Genomic DNA, 19,250 nt, shown 5'->3' with positions numbered 1-19,250 from the left:
TAAATTTGGTTTCAATTTGAAGATGGACAAAATTGCACAATTTTTACAAAAATTAAGACTAAATTGAAACAAAAATTAAAATACTGAGACCAAATTGATCATAGGGAGATGACACTAACATAATAATGACACGTGACAAATTTTTAAATTTTTTAAAATTTCAAAAAAATAAATAAAAATTTAAAAAATAAAAAAACTGACACGTGACATCTCATTTAACACTGTTATTACAACACTAACGGAAATGACTTTATTACATTAAATTTTCCAAAATAGGGACCAAATTGAGATAAAAAATAGAGATACTGGATTGATATTTTACTACGAAAATGAAGACCAAAGATATAATTTAACTATCTCTTAAAATGAAGTGTACTGAACAAATTTTAATGCTGAATTCTATATAACAAAAACACAGATTTTACTTGATTACATTAAGAAAAAAAAAGTTGTTTCACTTTACTTGACAACCATTTAAAATAATCAAAAGAAAAAAATTTCGTAATTGTAAAATAAATAAAAAAAGTAAAAAACAATAAATATAATGTCAAATGAGTATAAAAAAATTTTAAATATCAAAATACCATTATCCTAATAAAAAGATGTTATTAAAAAAGTGGCACAAGTTTAAAATCAAATTCAAATTAAGAATTACTAACATTATAATGTTGTTATATTTCAGTTAAGAAAAAAAATATTTTCAATTAAATATAGTATGGAAGAAATTTAAATTATGTTATAGCATATAAAATGAATTACAAATAAAAGAAATAAGATACGTAATGTTAAAAAAGTAATAAAATCTGAAAATACCCTGAGAGTACTTACAATAACTTTTTACAACTTCTTAGTAAGTGATTTTTTTCTATCTATAGCTTGAATTATTCTTCATATCACACGTTTCTCTCATTATCTTCTTAATTATAAACTGTATTAGTTCTGATAAAAAAAAGAAAAAAAAAAACTTGTTCAAGTGCCACATTGTAGTTGAAATGATAGTTAAATAATTATCAGCGACAGATGAAACAAAGATATATAGAGGCACACACAAACTGTGTACACCACCATATTAATATATGGTCATCAGCACAAACAAAACACTCAGATACAGAGGCCAATGGTTCTCTTAATTCAGCATCTTCAAATCCTGTCCATTCACTATTCCGTTAATTTTACTCCTGCATTAAGCATAATCGTGAAGATTAAAGAAAACTGAGAAATAGTAAGATTTAGTGTACCATGTTATGGACAGAGAACTTACAGTAAGGTAAGATCTTCCACTGTTGGTTATCACCTTTGTTCCACTCCCAGAGGCCTATTGTAGTGCCATCATGCACACCACCAGATTTCTCATCACCTTTAAAAGCATCCACATTGAGATGAATGTTATTCACCATCCTTATCGCTCTGTGCCCATCACCTAGGTCTCCGCTCTCACTCCATAAAATGGACTCGTCAAGGATCTCGGGATTGTAAGCTATAAGCCGAACCTACAAAACAATTATAAAAATTTTCAATGTAAATTACAAAGAAACTGCACTAGTGGAAAATGAACACAGGACATTGGGATCATTCAACCAACTCACAATTCCCATTCCATAATCCCAATTGTAAAAGCAGCAAAGCAATTATCAAGCACAATGACATCAAACAAAAAGAAACACTCCGAAATGAAAGAGTAAACCTTGAGAGAAAGATCTTACTGGATGAGAGCCACCAATGGAATGCTTCAAGGCCTCACCAGTGGCCTTGTTGACCAAAGAGAAAGCAGTGCACCCCTCCTCATCCTTCACCCTCGTGCTGTACTTCTCATCCTTGTACCAATGCTGCATTTCCCAAATACCCAAATAAAATATAAGTAATCTATCACAGAAAAAAATCACATTTTGCGCGAATTGGGGTTGCGAGGGGGACACGAGGAGCTACCTGGTACTCGTTGGAGGGATCGGAGGGTGCGAGAATGACTTGGCCATGACGAATGGTGAGAGAGAAATTGGGCGCAGCTTTGGTGACAACCCTCACGGTGGGTTTGCTCCGGTGGCTGACGTGGGTCACGGTGGTGGTGCTGCTGGGAGCATTGTGAGAAGAAAAATGAGGGGTGTGGTGGTGGGACTCGTGAGCCACGTGGTGAACGGTGGAGGTGGTTCCAGGAGGGGGGTAATCAGCTGCAGTGGGAGCAGGGGAGTACCCGTGGGAGAACCCCTTATCTTCATGATGGTGATAATGATGGTGATGATGGTGATGATGATGATGATGATGATGATGATGATGATGATGATGATGATGGTGGTGATGGTGGTGAGAAGGGGGAGCTGAGTGGCCGAAATCCTGCGACACGTGTCCTGGTGGCGGTACGTGAGAGATGTGGAACAAGTTGGTATCGGACTGAGGGGGCGGTGGTTGAGGAGCGCCGTAGAATGGTGGGGGCGGCTGTTGGTGAGGGTTGGGGAAGGTGTTTCCCGGCGGAGGGTAAGCCGTGCGTCGTTCATCGTCGTCGTGGTCGTCACAGCAGTGGTCGGTGTGGCTGTGGGGAAACAACATGGTGGATTCTGCGTTTGGGAATCGGAACTGAGAGAAGAGCGCTTAGTGGTTAAGTTTAGAAATGAAGTGATAAATAGGGTTCGGTTTCTCTAGTGGCAAGATTGATGGTGTGCGTCTGCTGAGTTTCCAAATGCCGTTCCACCTAAGTTGATTAACAAAATATATTTTGTAGCTTTAATCATGAAATGCAAAGGGTGGCGTCTGGTAATGATGAAATTGGAATAAGACAAAGAAATAGACATCGGGAACGTAACTAAAAATTGTTTGCGGCGTGACAAAAACAATGTTGCTCGTTGGAAAGCCGAGAAATGTAAAACATCCTAAAGTTCGAAAACAAACGGGATGAAATGATATTTAAATGTTACAGGGAAGTGAAAAGGCTCTACGAAAAACTCTTCTGGCCCCAAACGTCACTTTCGGTTCTAATGAAGAAAATAGGAACTGATGATTTTAAAAAAAAATTGTGTTCTTTTCGTAGATTTAAAAGTGAAGAAGGACATGGATTTGAGAGATCTCTTCCTACATCACATCTTATTACCACAGTGAGACTGGAGAGTGATCGGAGTAATTTTACACTTATGCTCTTATTATTTTAGTTCTAGAACGTGAGGTTGTTCTATACCACTCTCATTCTTTTTTCCTATCTTTCTCTTCCTTTGAATATTTTTTCGGATTTGTTACCTTTCCACTAGTGTTGGTTGTTGAGAAAAGGGACGGTGGCAACAATAGCGGCACACGACGAAGGGTTGACGGTGCGATGGAGGGTTTACAGTGCGGCAGAACATTTACGGAGTGGATCTATGCATATCTCTTATTTGGAACCGGATATGTTTTTGTGGGTATTTAATGGAATCAAATCTTCTTTTTGCCATAATGGAACGAAACTTGTTCCTTTTTTGTTGGATCCGATTCCAACTTTGTGAAAGACATGCATGATTTCGTTTTAACTGGTTTTGTTTTCATGTAACCTATTCCATTTCTATTTGTGGTATTTTTGGAAATTAAAATATTAAATTTTTAAATCAAATATATTTTAATATTATTTTTTCAATTAATAAATATTATTAATATTTTTATTTATCTAAATATCATTTTATTATATATTTTTAACACCAAGTACAATTAGGTCATTTTACATTTTAATCTATTAAATTTAATTTTTTATTAGTTACATCAGTCAAATCCTTCACAAACTTTCACAAAAATTACTCTCAAATCCACTCCACTATCACCCACAAATCCCTACAAAAGAATAACACAAATCTCATCTTCTAATCAACTCAAATCAATCCTCTTCCTCAAATCATCACTCACATAAGAACACACCCTAAATGATGCATTGGGTCACTCGCTGACGTGGCAGCTATCCTTCATTAATTCCATCAAAATAAATGACAAGTGTAAGGCGACTGTGAACACAGTCCAACTCTCATGTGTTCATTAACACCCGAAGCCTAGTTGTCGACACAAACTCTCCATAGTTCGAGTTCTAGTCTAACTATGGTCGAGTACCACTCCAACTCAGTCTAACTTTTCTCCCATCTAACTAGTGCACACACCACTTTTACGTAGTGTTCCAATGCATGGATCACACTGTTTGCCTTGATTTGCACAAATGGATTTCTGAACAGCCGATTGTTCTTTTGAGGGGATGTGCATTGATTTGCAAGAGCGGATTTGCGGGATGAATTCCATATTTCATCTTCACTGATATACCACGATTTGAAAGTATTATCGTTCATTTTACCAAATTAACCCTACAGGAGGTAATTTTGACCAAGCACGTGAGTGTATACCAGTTGTTGCTACGTCTTTTCCCAACTTCCATTTCCTGCTCCAAAGATTCTTGTTGCACCTGAAGATTCCTGATACAATTGTAACATCCCTAAGGAATATTACTTTGAAAATTAAAATCGCAAAGTTCAAGACATTGTAAATGTTCGCAATTCAAAGTTATTACGACTATAAAAGCTCAAAATGGCTAATGTTCAAAACATAAAAACATCAAAAACTCGAGTCTTCAAAAGTCCATATGATCCCGCACTCCAGTCTCAAGCGTCTCCTAGCTCACCTGTCAAATCATCTGCTCCCGGATAATAAATCATCCAATCATCGCCACACACACACAGATAGGGTGAGTTATGCATATATAAATACAAATTAAGTATGATACCCTTCCCAAGAAATAAATTTACTGATATGTGTTAACTCCAAATTATCCACCCCTGATCTCATATTCCTTCATGAGTCACATGCATGAAACTAGGTCTTGGGACTTTTACTGTGCTTCCACAAAACTATCCCTTTCGTGGTCCAACCCTACGAGCCAATCCTGCTCATAGTCCAACTCCACAGACTCCTCGTCTGTAGTACAACATCCAAGCTTACCTAGCTTGGACCTTGGCACGCACGCAATCACCATACTATGGACTCCTCGCCCGATAGTAGCCGACAGGAATAAAACTATTCCTTGCCCATCGTGCGCCCGACGCATGCAATCACCATACTAAGGACTCATCGCCCATTAGTAGCCGACGGGAACCAACTGGTTCCATGCCCATCATGCGTCCCCACCACCAAGGACATCCCAAACCCCTATTGGACTTAGTCCATCAAGCCCAAGCACAAAAGAAGTGAACTTAGTCCTTCAAGTCCACTAATCAAAGCATTAACCAATTATACAGCCACAAAAACCGCCTGACACCACCTAGACATCGCTAGGCGGATTCTGGCAGAAAACCGCCCAACGGCCAACACCCTACCGCCAGGCGCCTGAAACCATACAGGAGCCATCCAGCTCCGTTACTGCCTGGCGGACATAACCCCGCCGCCAGGCGCCTCCTGCGAACAGTGACTATTGCCACTAATTTAGGACTCTATCGCCTGGCGGTTTGTCCCGCACCGCCAGGCGCTATACCAATAGTGTTGTGCTACTGGTTTTTGGCATCGTTAACAGGTCTTAAGAGACCTCAAACATGTAATTCAATCTTCACGCATCAGATATAACACTTAGCACATAACAAACTGCTAACCACAAAAAGTTTAATTAACTCATGCCCAACATTAGATTTTAACAGGCTATATCATGATTTATCTTATTCATTTGTAAAACAGTCAAGAGAGGGTCCTCTTGATACCCACCTTTTTGCTACTGCACAATTTTGGACCATTCACAGTACTCTATTACATTACATCTACAACCCCAAATCGTACCCACTCAATTTCATCATGCACCTACACTCCCTCTATTATTACCTTAAACTTGTCTCCTATTCACAAAGTGCACCAACCTCATTCTCTCATAGTTCAATATTTCATATTACTCCTGCCACCATGACTTATCTTGAATTGCATCTATTTTTACTAAATAACACCAACACTGCAGAGACCATTGTGTATGGAACACTTAACCCACCCAACGCACACACATAATTCTCTTGATTATCATTAAATGACCTACACCTTAAAACGCAAGTTATTGCTCTCTACCACTCATTCTACAGGTATCCCAATCAACCACTCTCATATCGCGAGTTCACCACATATCGCTGTTCTGCTGCTGATGAGCCGCCCGACGGTAGCCTCAGTGTCGCCAGGCGGTGCGTGAAAAGTTGGGTTCCACCCTGATTCCTCTCACACCCAGCAGAACTCTCCAACCACCCTAACATCAATCTTTACCTTAGAACAAACGCAATTTCGCATACACAACACATACAGGATTCATAAGCTAATCATTTTACCACCGATCACGCATAACCAATACAGTCCTCATATCCATAATTATGTCATTCATACCCAATCAACACATGAACCCTAAAATCCCAAATTCATACAATCTCGTTCCACTTCGTTAATTACAGATAACAACTCACAGTATTAAAGAATTTCATATCAAAATAATCATTTCCCAGTATCCCCACATCACGAAAACATCAACATGCGCGAGAGCTGTGCAAGCCAGTCTTCGTCGCCTGGCGGGCAACACTTAGCCGCCAGGCGGTGCATAGCAGGAAACCCAAAAATGGTTCTGGAAGCATGAACCGCCTGGTGGGCCTTCAACGCCGCCAGGCAGTTTCTGGAAATTTCCAGAAATTCGACAGAATCCAACACAAACTCAGAATACACATTGCAATCATCCAATATAGCACGAAAACATACAATTATCATCAAAACACAAGTAAGAGCTCCCCTAACCTGGATTAAAGCTTTCCCTGAGTAATCTTGTACTTCTTTCCTTTGACTCAAAATGGCCTCCCTTGGCTTCTCTCAATTCAGCCCCCACGAATCCACTCACACTCTCAATTTCTCATTGAAATTCGCACTCCTCTGTCTACCTCACAATAATCTTTGCAGAAACCTTTCTCCTCTCTCACAATTAGCTTTTTAGTGGTGTTTTAATGGTGGTTTAAGGCCCTAAAACGAAAATTGCATTAAGAAGTGGTGTAATGGCCATTCAAGCTCCCTTAATTAGATTATTTTTCCAACTACCCTTCACTGCTATTTCTGATATGGTTTCCCTTAACCCTTCAACTTCAAATGAAAACTAAAAATGGCAAAAATAGAGTTTCATTTGGGTCTTCCAAGGTTGGAACCCACACCCATGCACATACCAAACCAATGCCAAACCATTCAACCAATCCAGATTTCATGCTAACCAATATGATTCAATGATTATAACACTCCACAACATGATTAATATATATATAAAATAATACTAAGTTAATAGCACACAAAATGGCATAAATAAGACTCGAACCTAAGTCCTCTCACACAATTAAAGTACTCTCAACCACTTAAGCTAGTACTTTTCCACGTCATAACATTCCGCATTTATTACCTTAAAGGTTCCTTTTTACCCGCATTAATTAAATAATTAATTAACTAACTATTTAATTTTTCCCGGGTCTTACAACAATCATATTCAAGATTCCCATTTGAATTTGTTTGGGTTGGTTGGGTTTGAAGTTTGCCACTAAATGGGAAGCTTTGCGCGTGTGTGATTGTGAATGTTCCTAAAAGGGTTTGGAGCTGACATTCCCATCCTTGTCTCTCATTCAAGTTCGAAGGTGAGTGGTGGTGTTATTTGAAGGTGAACTAAATATGAAATACCAACAAGAACTGGTGTGAGTGAAGTAGTGTGTAAGTGTCAAGAATGGAAGATGTTTGGGTGTGGGTGTGTGTGTGAACCAGTGTGGGGTGGGAAGATTGGGTGGTGTGTGAGTGGGAGTGGTGCTTTGTGAGTGGTTGCATACCTATTACATAACCGGTGCAGTGATGTGTGTGTGTGGCACTAGTTACGTAACCAGTGTTGGTGTAATGTTGAGAGTGACACTGGTTACGTAACCAGTGTTGTGTAGTGTGCGTATAATAATATTTATATAAATATATATAATTAAATAATAATAATAATAATAATAAATATATATATATATATAGAAATTAAATATAATAATAAATAATAAAATATAATATATATAATAATTAATAATAATATTAATTATTAATAATTTTTTAAATAATAGTAATTATTATAAAAATAATAATAATAATTTAATGTAATTTGTTAATTTTTTTATTAAAATTTATAAAATAATATTTTTTAAAATTTAATATTTTTAACTAATCAAAAAATCATTTCTTTTATTCTTACCATCAAGAGTACTTTAGTAATATTCAAATTCTATCTATTAAAAGTTTTTTTTAATCTATTACATCACTCAAATTACTCACTAACTTTCTTAGAATTCATCTCCAAATTCACTGACTTTACCATCTAAATCCACTAAAAAAAATATACATATTTATCTACTCAAATCCACACAAATCTATCTTCACCCTCTCTTCCAAATCTATCCTACTAAAGAAACACACCCCTAATTTCGTTCACTCGTACATAATTCTCATAACATGATAAAAATCACATAATAATATTTCCATAATATGTCTTAATTACCATAATAAATGCAGCCGTAATAAACCCTAGTTGTGATTATACAACTTTATAAATATTATATTCCCATTAATATAATTGTCAGCATATTGTATCATAAACTAATTGATTTATGATAATTAATGCATATATTTGGTAACAATAAATATAATGACCAATATCATGCCAATCAACAATATTATCAATCTCAATTTATATTTTAGGTTTATTTTCGTCTAGAAGAATATTTTTACGTGAAATGTTATACTTTTTTCTTATCTATTCACATTTTATAAATGGTTTAAATATATTTTTAGTCTCTAAACTTTGACATGAAATTAAAATTCGTTAATATTCCAAAATTTTAATATAATTTAGTTTTCAAACTTTAAACATGAATGGGTATACTCTTTCTAACCTAATTGCGTTAAATTTTTTTAACATATCAAACGACGTTTCCGACTATATTTTGATGTTTATACCATTTGACACATACTATCTCATATGTCAGCTTTAAATGTCATTTAATATGTAAAAACAATTAAAATTGTAGGTTAAAATTACTATATTTATTTATTTTTAAAGTCTGAGGACTAAAATGAATCAAAGTTTTGAATAAAGACAAATTTCAATTTTGCATTTTTAGGGACTAAAAATATATTTAACCCATTATAAATTTACTCATGCTCTTACTCCAAACAAGAAAATTTTGGTAATAGTCCAAACCATTCATAAGCATCAGCGCAAATATTATTAAAACATTTGTAGCGCCCATGTAAATAAGTAGCTCTAATGGGAATTTGATAAAATATAGAATAAAAATACACAAACAAGAACTAGTCCAAATGAAAAAGCAGAAAAAATCGGATTCGTAAAGATACTACTCCTAGACTTCCTAATATGAGACATGATCCAAGAAAAATTAAAATAAAATCATGTAGCAACATTAGAGAATCTTCTGCACGTGGATCTTCCCTTTATCCTATCGCGAACTTGTGATCCAGTCCTTCCTCGTCATTTCAAAAGTTTCAAGTTCTTTTTGGTAAGAATAAGTTGGAAGCCCAAAACATCTTTAAGTGAGTCAACCTACTAACCCACCAACCCGTTGTGGATCGAGTCGAGTTACAAAATTTTTGACACACCAAAAAGTAAGTAGAGTTAAACTAATTAATTTTTTGTTCAACCCATGGTGAGTTAACTCACTTTGACACTAATAATATATAAAAAGTATTAATAAACTATTGTGAATTACTATTGTGTTTGTGAATTAAGTAATGTTTAGAATGAATAAACTATTGTGTTTACGAGAAGTGACTTATTAAAAAGTAATAATGAGTTTTAAAAGTTTTTTTTTTATTGTGAGAGAGTTAGTTAATGATAAATCTGGTGAGATACTGATGTATTTTTTTTCATAATAAATATTTTTTACTTATGTGTGCAATGTAATGTTATCATGAGTTTGATGTCATCTTTTATATTTTTCTTTATATTTAATAAAATTTTCATATAACAATAGTAGTACCATGAGACTATTTAGATAAGTGAGTTAAGCCTCATATTATTGTTTAAATCACAAAAATCTTTAATTTGTGTTTGTTACTCAAATTTGTATATGTTTTGTTTATTTCTTTAATTAATTCATAGACCTTATATGTTCATTTAAGTCATCATTAATAATTAATTACACCATTAAAATACACAAAATTCACATTTAAAATTAAGAATTTGGTTTACAATTGTAGATTTTTAAGTCTAGAAACAAATATATATATATATATATATATATATATATATATATATATATATATATATATATATATATATATATATATATAACTCACATCACAAAATAAAAAATTGTAATTATAATTTTTTAGTAATTATGCTCAAATTTTGGCCAATTAAATCATATAAATCAAACATCACAAAATATTGTATTTGATTACATGTTTTTGTAATCGATTACAAGATGAAGTTTTTGTATGTTTGTTGGATAAGTTAAGAAGATATTATCGTGGCGTAAAAGGATTAATTAATAGTGAGATAAAACAAGACAAAATTGTAAGAAAAAGTTATTGAAATTACAAAGCAACCCAATTCATTGGCGAAATGGACATTGGCTTACATGACGACCTTTAGTATAATAGTAAGAACATTTTTTTGGTTTATCTAGAATTGGTTGATCCATTTCGTTATGGATTCTTGTAGTAGTTGGTTGTCCGAAAGCCTTACGTTTGAGGGTCTGGAATGAAATTTGGACTTGTATAGGTTGACCAATAGTCCTCATTTCGCAGTGGATGGAATTGGACTTCATAAGCCTTATATATGGTATGGAGACTATAAACAAGATTGATAAAATTCACAAGCGGCAGATGAGAAAAAGAACAAACAGCTATGATGTGATGACATGACAGACGATTTGCTTAGAAGTGGCCACAATCACTAATATTTTAATCCGACATCGAATGAGATTGGTTTTGGCTGATATTGGTGGGGGATCAATACCTCTTACACCTCGAATTCAAAATTCTCGCGATGTAGAGATAAACATGACAAATTGCTGATTTCTACTTATTTTGTTGAAGTACGGGAGTTATGTCTTCTGGATATTGATGACCTGCTCTTAACATAGAGTTAGCCTCCAAGCCTCGTTCAACAAACCACGAATTTGTGTTTCTGAAGGATTTTTTCAATAGTGTAGAGATAGGTAAGGATCGAGCCCCCTTAAGCACTAAGCCAAGTTTGTCGTCATGTGGTCGTACCTCCGACCCATATCATAAGCCTGAGACACTTGTGTAGGGAAATTTTATCTATCCAAGCTACCGCCTACGGGAATTGAGACCTCATTGCAGAAAGTTTTGCTTGGACAATGGGTTGCTTGACTTCGTAGGTTGTGAAAATGAAATGACATAGTAAATGAAATAAGATTTGGTTAGAAATATAAATTGAATAGATATGGAAGCAATGGTAAGAAAATGTATTAACGAAATCTTTCTTTAGGTTAGCAATTTTAAACCTGTTGTTGAAGTTGGAACCCATATAACGTATGTAGTAGACTGAGTGAAGATTATCTGGTTCCCTAATCAACTTCTTTTGAGCGCAAGGCTAACAAAATGCCTTTGCCTCTATTTGTTATCACATAGAGATTTGGTTGAGGAGTTACATGCTTTCGTAGTAGTTGAAAGAACTAAATCAGTGTCTCCTTTGTCTCACCTTCTATTATGGCAAAGGAAATATGTTTCTATTTCCATCTTAAGCAATTGCAATTAGCAAGGTGGCATGATATCTATCGGTTAAGAATGTTCCATCTACTTGAACAACAAGTTTACAATATTTGAACCCTTCAATGGATTGTCTAAATCCCCATAAACAACATTCCAGAATATAGTAGGATGTGTCATCCTCACAATCAACATTAACTAGAGGACAAGAGTATTGAAAAATTGTCCAAAGATTAGTTTCCTAGACAACTTGTAATCATTTGGGAAGGTCATTATAGGATTGCTCCCAGTTGTCAAACTACATTGCAATTGCTTTTTCCTTTGCTAACCATGCTTTTCTGTATGAGACAATATAGCCATAATTACTTTTAATGTTTGTAATCAAGCTTTTAATGTGAATGTTTGGGCTGGTCCGCACTAAATGGAGCACAATCGAAGCTATTTAAGTGAAATCAAGATTGTAGTGATCTTGGAAAATTAATGTAGAGAAACAAGTATGAGGTGCCTCAATGGACTTGATCTCTCAGTTATATATGACTTTGCTGTAACCGGCCCTTAAACGTCATTGATAACCATTATTATAATTGATGCATCGTTCTACGTATATATAGGGCTTGGATTCCACAACCATGAAGGTCTACCCATTGGTGATGTGGTAGTGGTTTATTCCAGACACGATTTCGTCTTTTGAATCGAAGTGCATGCATTCCTCCAGTTGAATTTTTAAATTTGGATTGTACTGAATTGAAGGTGTTTAAACATCTTCTTGGTCGTATGGCATGTCTTCAAAATCATCATCAAAACTAAAGTCGTCTATAATGTCTCAAATCACAAGTAGGTCCTTATTTGGTGTAAGGAAGAGGAGCCTCCAAAGTTCCAAGAACTCATGATGAATTTGATGTGAAAATGGATTGTAGCAGAAATGGTCTTAAATTGTTATGCATTGTTGAATAAAAAGGAAGATACGAGGTTAGATCATGGTGGTGGCATGTATAAATAAGGAGTATATGGAGGTTTGGAAGGAAAAATAGGTGCTAAGCTAAAAACATCCACCCCCACATGTTTTCCACTTAGTAATTGTCAACCCCCAAAATGTTTCAACCAGGACCACCTAGGTGGGCAACAAGGAACTACATGAAATGGTTCAACTAGGACCGCCTGGGTAGGTGACATAGAATTACATGAAATGGTTCTACCAGAACCACCTAGGTAGGTAGGGAACTACGTGAAATGGTTCAACCAAGACCATTTGGGTAGGGGGCATGGAACTGCATGAAATGGTTCAACCATGACTATCTGGGTGAGGGGTAGGGAATTGCGTGAAAATGTCCAACTAGGACCGTCTGGTTAGGGGCAGGGTTCTGCTTGAAATGGTTCACCCATGATCGCTTGGGTAGGCGCCAGGGAACTGTGTAAAATGGTTCAACCAAGACTGCATTAGTAGGCGACAAAGAACTGCGTGAAATGGTTCAACCAGGACCGCCTAGATATGCGACATGGAACTTCGTGAAGTTGTTCAACTAGGACCACTTGGGTAGGCGGTAGGGAACTGCGTGAGAAACTTTAAATTTACAAGTTGTAAGCAAATAGTCAAAGATATTTAGTAGTAGTAGTAACCTCTCATTTTATTCATCTAGTGCCTCGTTAAACCCTTCTTGATATAGTCAATACAATGTGTCTCCAGAGTTGACCAAAATTAACCATCTTAAAGTACTTGTGTTGTCATTGTTCTTGCACCAAAATGATACCTATAGATGCCATCATGCAATTTGTGTAGGACCTAGTCGGCTTGTTCTACTATAACACACTTGAATAGTGGCCGACTATATCCTCTTCTAAACAACTCATCGCCAATTATTCTTAGGGACCGAATATATTATGTGGGGACTCTGAAAGCACAGTTGACCTTCAACTTCCAGGTACTCGTCCTCCCAACTCTAGGTAGGCTTGTACCTACAGAAGATTATCTACCGACGCTTAATTTAGCCAAGTGCGTCAGCAAAAAATTAATGTTATGATTAATGAAAACGTAATTATTTATCTCGTGTAACGTTTTATAATCTTTACCTAGGTGGACCTGAACCAAGAGACCCAATTAACTAAGAGACTCTAACTATGGGACTCAATTACCTATGGACTTAATTATCTGATAAGTCTAATTACATGTGGACCTAATTACTTGATACATTGTTACCTTAGTTGGGTAAGAAAGGACTCGATACATGTCGGCCTAGTAGACCGATATGTACTAGACTAAAGGCGATTCTTGCCAAATCTAATGGTGACATGGTCATATAGTATATAATTGGTTAAATTATATTTTTAGTCCCCATTTTCGTAGCAAAATTTGAATTTGGTCCCTCAATTGTTTTTTATCTCAATCTAGTCCTTATTTTGGGAAATTTGATCCAATCAAGTCCTTTCCGTTAGTGGTGTAGTAACGGTGTTAAATGGGGTTTCACGTGTCACCTTCTGGATTTTTTGAATGTTTTTATTTTTTATATATTTTTTAAAAATTTTTAAAAAAATAAAAATTTGCCACGTGTCAAGCTGACTTTGTGCCACGTGGCAGTGACAGTGTCACGTGTCACTATTATGGGAGGTGTCATTTTCTCATTCTCAATTTGGTCCCTGTATTTTAATTTTTGACTCAATTTAGTCTCAATTTTTGTAAAAACTATGCAATTTCGTCCCCTTCCAAATTGAAACAAAAATTATAAAATTTTATACAAATATTTTTATTAAATTTGATTTTTTTATTCAAATTGATATTTTTATTATATATTTTCAATAAAACTAAGTTTATTTAAATTTGTTTCACATTCGATTTTACTTAAAATTGTTTTCAAATTTTAAATTTTTTTTTATTGTTACATAAACTATTTAATTTTTCTTAAATTATATAATTTTTATTTTTATACCAACTAAAACATTTGTATAGAAATTATTGAATTTTACACATTTTAAAAATATACAATTATTTAAAATATAAATTCTAATAAAAAATAATATTAAAGTGTAATATAATAAAATATCAATATAACTTATAAATTTTTTTATTAGCATTATTTTCTATTAACAAGTTTAAAACAATTTTAAATAAAGTTTAATGTAAAATATAAATTAAAATAAACTTAATCTTGTTAAAAATATTTACTTGAAATATCAATTTTGATAGAAATATTTGTGCATATTTATATAGAAATTAAATTTGGTTTCAATTTGGAGAGGGACAAAATTGTACAATTTTTACAAAAATTGGGACTAAATTGAAACAAAAATTAAAATATATGGACCAAATTGAGAATGAGAAAATGACACATCCCATAATAGTGACATGTGGCACTGTCACGTGGCACGATGTCAGCTTGACACGTGACAAAATTTTAATTTTTTTAAAATTTTTAAAAAAGTAATTAAAAAATTCAAAAAAATTTAAAAAATCCAGAAGCTGACACGTGACACCCCATTTAACACCGTTACTATACCACTAACAGAAATGACTTGATTGGATCAAATTTCTCACAATAGGGACCAGATTGAGATAAAAAACAATTGAGGAACCAAATTCAAATTTTGTTACGAAAATGGGGACTAAAAGTATAATTTAACCTATATAATTAATAATTAATTAACTCATAATGACATTTAATAATTATTATCTCTTTAAATGAAGTGAAGTGAATGAAATGAAAATAAATATGCAAAGAGAACATAGGAGAGAAGTGTAAGATTTTGCAAATTTTGACAAACGGTGGTTAATGACGGAATTCCGGTGACTCGCTGTTGATTGTTGAATTGCTGAACAAGTTGGAATATATGTTCAATCAAAGCCGAATGATATTTACTTGTTATATATATATATATATATATATATATATATATATATATATATATATATATATATATATATATATATATATATATATATATATATATATATGAAAATAGTCCTTTAAAAATATATTATGAAAAAAGTGGCTTAAGTTTAAAATCAAATTCAAATTAAGAATTTCTAACATTATAATGTTATATTTAAATATTTTCAATTAAATATAATATGGAAGAAATTTAAAATATGTAATAGCATATACAAAGAATTAAAAATAAAAGAAATAAGATCTTTAATGTTATAAAAGTCATATAAATTTAAAAATACCCTGAAAGTACTCCTATTCAAGTAAAAATTCAAATATAATATATTTCAAAATAATAGCATACATACACCAACTTTTTACAACTTCTTAATAAGTAATTTTTTCTCTCTATCTATCGCTTGAATTATTCATCTTATCACACGTTTCTCTCATTAACTTCTTACAACTTCTTAATATAAACTGTTCAAATTGTTCAACTGCCTCAACGAGCAACTTAAAATACAAAAGAAATTTTAAGACATAATCAAACATTGAAAGAAGCTCATGATGATGGTTAGCCACATTGTACTTGCAATGTTAGTTAAATAGTCATCAGTGACAGATGAAACAAAGATATATAAAGAGGTACATGAACTGTATACACCACAAATATCAATATATGGTAATCAGCACAATAAACCAGTGTCACATGTACGCAGTAGTAATAGATAAACACACACTTTATTCAATTAAAAAAGCTGATTGCATCGCATAGTAGCAGTAAATGCACCAGATCATTCATATTCTAGATAACACCCGCAAGGAAAATATTCAAAGCACAAACCACTCAGATACAAGGCCAATGGTCCTCTTAACTCAGCATCTTCAAAGCCACTCCACTCCTGCATTAAGCATTATCGTAAAGATTAAAGAAAAATGAGAAACAGTAAGATTTAGTTTATTATGTTATATGGATAGAGAACTTACAGTAAGGTAAGATCTTCCACTGCTGGTTATCACCTTTGTTCCAGTCCCAGAGGACAATTGTAGTGCCATCATGCACACCTCCAGATTTCTTATCACCTTGAAAAGCATCCACATTAAGATGAACGTTATTCACCATCCTTATAGCTCTGTGCCCATCACCTAGGTCTCTGCTCTCAGTCCATAAAATAGACTCGTCAAGGTACTCTGGATTGTAAGCTATCAGCCGAACCTACAAAACAATTATAAAATTTTTCAATGTACACAGGATTGTTTTACTGTTGCTCTTGATTACACTTTTTATTTCTTTCTATTCACTTTGAAGTTTAACCCATTTTATGTTCATGTGAATCATGTCAGTGAAAAGGAAATAGACAAACCAACAAAAGGTTTACCCAAGAAGTCGCATTGCAGCTACCCCAATGCAAACAGTTTTGAAATTTGCCCATCAGAACAACACACCAACGCATCTTTATCTTAAAAGCATAAAGCTCCAACCCTGTCATTATTAAAGCCATTGACAAAATGTCCTAGCTTCACTATTCTGATTTTAGCGTTATTATGATACATATTCACTCTCAGTTCCATCTGATTTCCAACTCATTTTTCTCGTGTCTCTCTGTTCACCTTCCATTATATCATTTACCAACTCCATCATTTTCTTTTCTCTTTACTTTTTCTTTTTAGCACTCATTCCCTTTCATCCACCCATAAACCCCATTTTTGGTATGTACATTAGCCATTTATTGGAAGCAGAAAAGCTAGTAAAGCAGTCATGTTGTTACTACAGTAAATACATACTCAGTAGTAACAAAAAACCAAGATCACAGACTGGTATCCACTTTCACTAACACACATCACATTCAATGGATCACACAAATTTCCTGCAATCAGGAATTTAACACACAGAGTCGCTAATAACTGTAACCCGTTTGGATGAAAATCAAACGGATCCCATCATAACCCATAAATAAAACTAAAATTGTTCATCTGAAATTTAATCCGTCCAATCCTCATCCAGTGGTGCTGATCCCCAATTGCGCCAATGCACTGAACATTGGGATCATTCAACCAACACACAATTCCCATTCCATATTCCAAATTGTAAAACCAGCAAAGCAATTATCAAGCACAATGACATCAAACAAAAAGAAACACTCCGAAATGAAAGAGTAAACCTTGAGAGAAAGATCTTACTGGATGAGAGCCACCAATGGAATGCTTCAAGGCCTCACCAGTGGCCTTGTTGACCAAAGAGAAAGCGGGGCACCCCTCTTCATCCTTCACCCTCGTGCTGTACTTCTCATCCTTGTACCAATGCTGCATTTCACAAATACTCAAATAAAAAATAATTAATCTATCACAGAAAAAAAATCACATTTTGCGCGAATTGGGGTTGCGAGGGAGACACGAGGAGCTACCTGGTACTCATTGGAGGGATCGGAGGGTGCGAGAATGACTTGGCCATGACGAATGGTGAGAGAGAAATCGGGCGCAGCTTTGGTGACAACCCTCACTGTAGGTTTGCTCCGGAGACCGGTGTTCGTCTGGTGGCTGACGTGGGTCACAGTGGTGGTGCTGCTGGGAGCGTTGTGAGAAGAGAAATGAGGGGTGTGGTGGTGGGACTCGTGAGCCACGTGGTGAACGGTGGAGGTGGTTCCAGGAGGGGGGTAATCAGCTGCATCGAGAGCAGGGGAGTACCCGTGGGAGTACCCGTGATCGGCTTCATGATGATGATGGTGGTGGTGATGATGAGAAGGGGGAGCTGAGTAGCCGAAATCCTGCGACACGTGTCCTGGTGGCGGCACGTGAGAGGTGTGGAACACGTTGGTCTCGGGCTCAGGGGGTGGTGGTTGAGGAGCGCCGTAGAATGGTGGGGGCGGCTGTTGGTGAGGGTTGGGGAAGGTGTTTCCCGGCGGAGGGTAAGCGGTACGTCGTTCGTCGTCGTCGTCGTCTCTGCGGTGGTGGGTGTGGCTGAAGGGAAACGACATGGTGGATTCTGAGTTTGGGAATCGGAACTGAGAGAAGAGTGCTTAGTGGTTAAGTTTAGTTTGGTCGATACGATTAATGTTAGAAATGAACAGTTAAATAGTGTGGGCCGGGCCCACACCGCATCGATATATCACTGGTAGTTGGATACGTGGCACGGTTTCGGTTCGTGTGGGGCGATTTTCTTTTCTGCATCTTTCGATGAGCTATGTCATCAGATTCTGATTATTAGTAATAAATTGAACAACAGTTACGTGTGAACCGGTAGATATACGACTTCAAATAAATAATTGTTTTTGGAGTAGAAGCTATACTAAATTAAAATAATCTTAAAGGTTCTTTTAATTAATTAATTAATTACTTGGTCATAGATTATTATCTTTAATTAACTGAAATTATCGAAAAGATTATTTCAACACGACATTTTTTATGTTTATTTAATATTTGTAATCGGTGCATTATTTTAGTCATTAAAATAGTGGTTTTTAATCTATGTGTTATTTTTTTTCAAGAGATTTGAGGATTTGAGGATGAGAATGAATAAATTTGGAATGAGATTTGAGAGTGATCGGTTGATACGATAAATAAATAAAAAAGTTTTAATAGATTAAAATATAAAAATATTATTTTGCCCTAAAGATAAAAAATAATATATTATTATTATTTATTTTTATTATAAATATTATTATTATATATATAATAATATTATTATAATTATTATTATTATAT

The 19,250-nt window shown here is 34.8% G+C and overlaps 2 protein-coding genes across 2 annotated transcripts; both read right to left on the bottom strand.

The window, feature by feature from the left end:
* Positions 1 to 981: 981 nt before the first annotated feature.
* LOC114162896 (uncharacterized) lies at positions 982 to 2,850 on the bottom strand. The gene is made up of 4 exons (XM_028046892.2): positions 1,927 to 2,850; positions 1,704 to 1,826; positions 1,262 to 1,490; positions 982 to 1,178 (listed from the first exon to the last, which is right to left on the bottom strand). Coding segments are annotated over exons 1-4 (969 nt in total). The 5' UTR covers positions 2,542 to 2,850; the 3' UTR covers positions 982 to 1,176.
* A 13,314-nt stretch (positions 2,851 to 16,164) lies between these two features.
* LOC114194575 (ricin B-like lectin R40G3) lies at positions 16,165 to 18,602 on the bottom strand. The gene is made up of 4 exons (XM_028084906.2): positions 17,954 to 18,602; positions 17,730 to 17,852; positions 16,536 to 16,764; positions 16,165 to 16,450 (listed from the first exon to the last, which is right to left on the bottom strand). Coding segments are annotated over exons 1-4 (924 nt in total). The 5' UTR covers positions 18,524 to 18,602; the 3' UTR covers positions 16,165 to 16,448.
* Positions 18,603 to 19,250: the final 648 nt, after the last annotated feature.

The sequence above is a fragment of the Vigna unguiculata genome, chromosome 1 (assembly GCF_037176805.1).
Source record: "Vigna unguiculata cultivar grain cowpea cultivar isolate G323 ecotype 2 chromosome 1, ASM3717680v1, whole genome shotgun sequence".
Lineage (NCBI taxonomy): Eukaryota > Viridiplantae > Streptophyta > Magnoliopsida > Fabales > Fabaceae > Vigna > Vigna unguiculata.
This window is presented reverse-complemented; position numbering and strand designations above follow the sequence as displayed.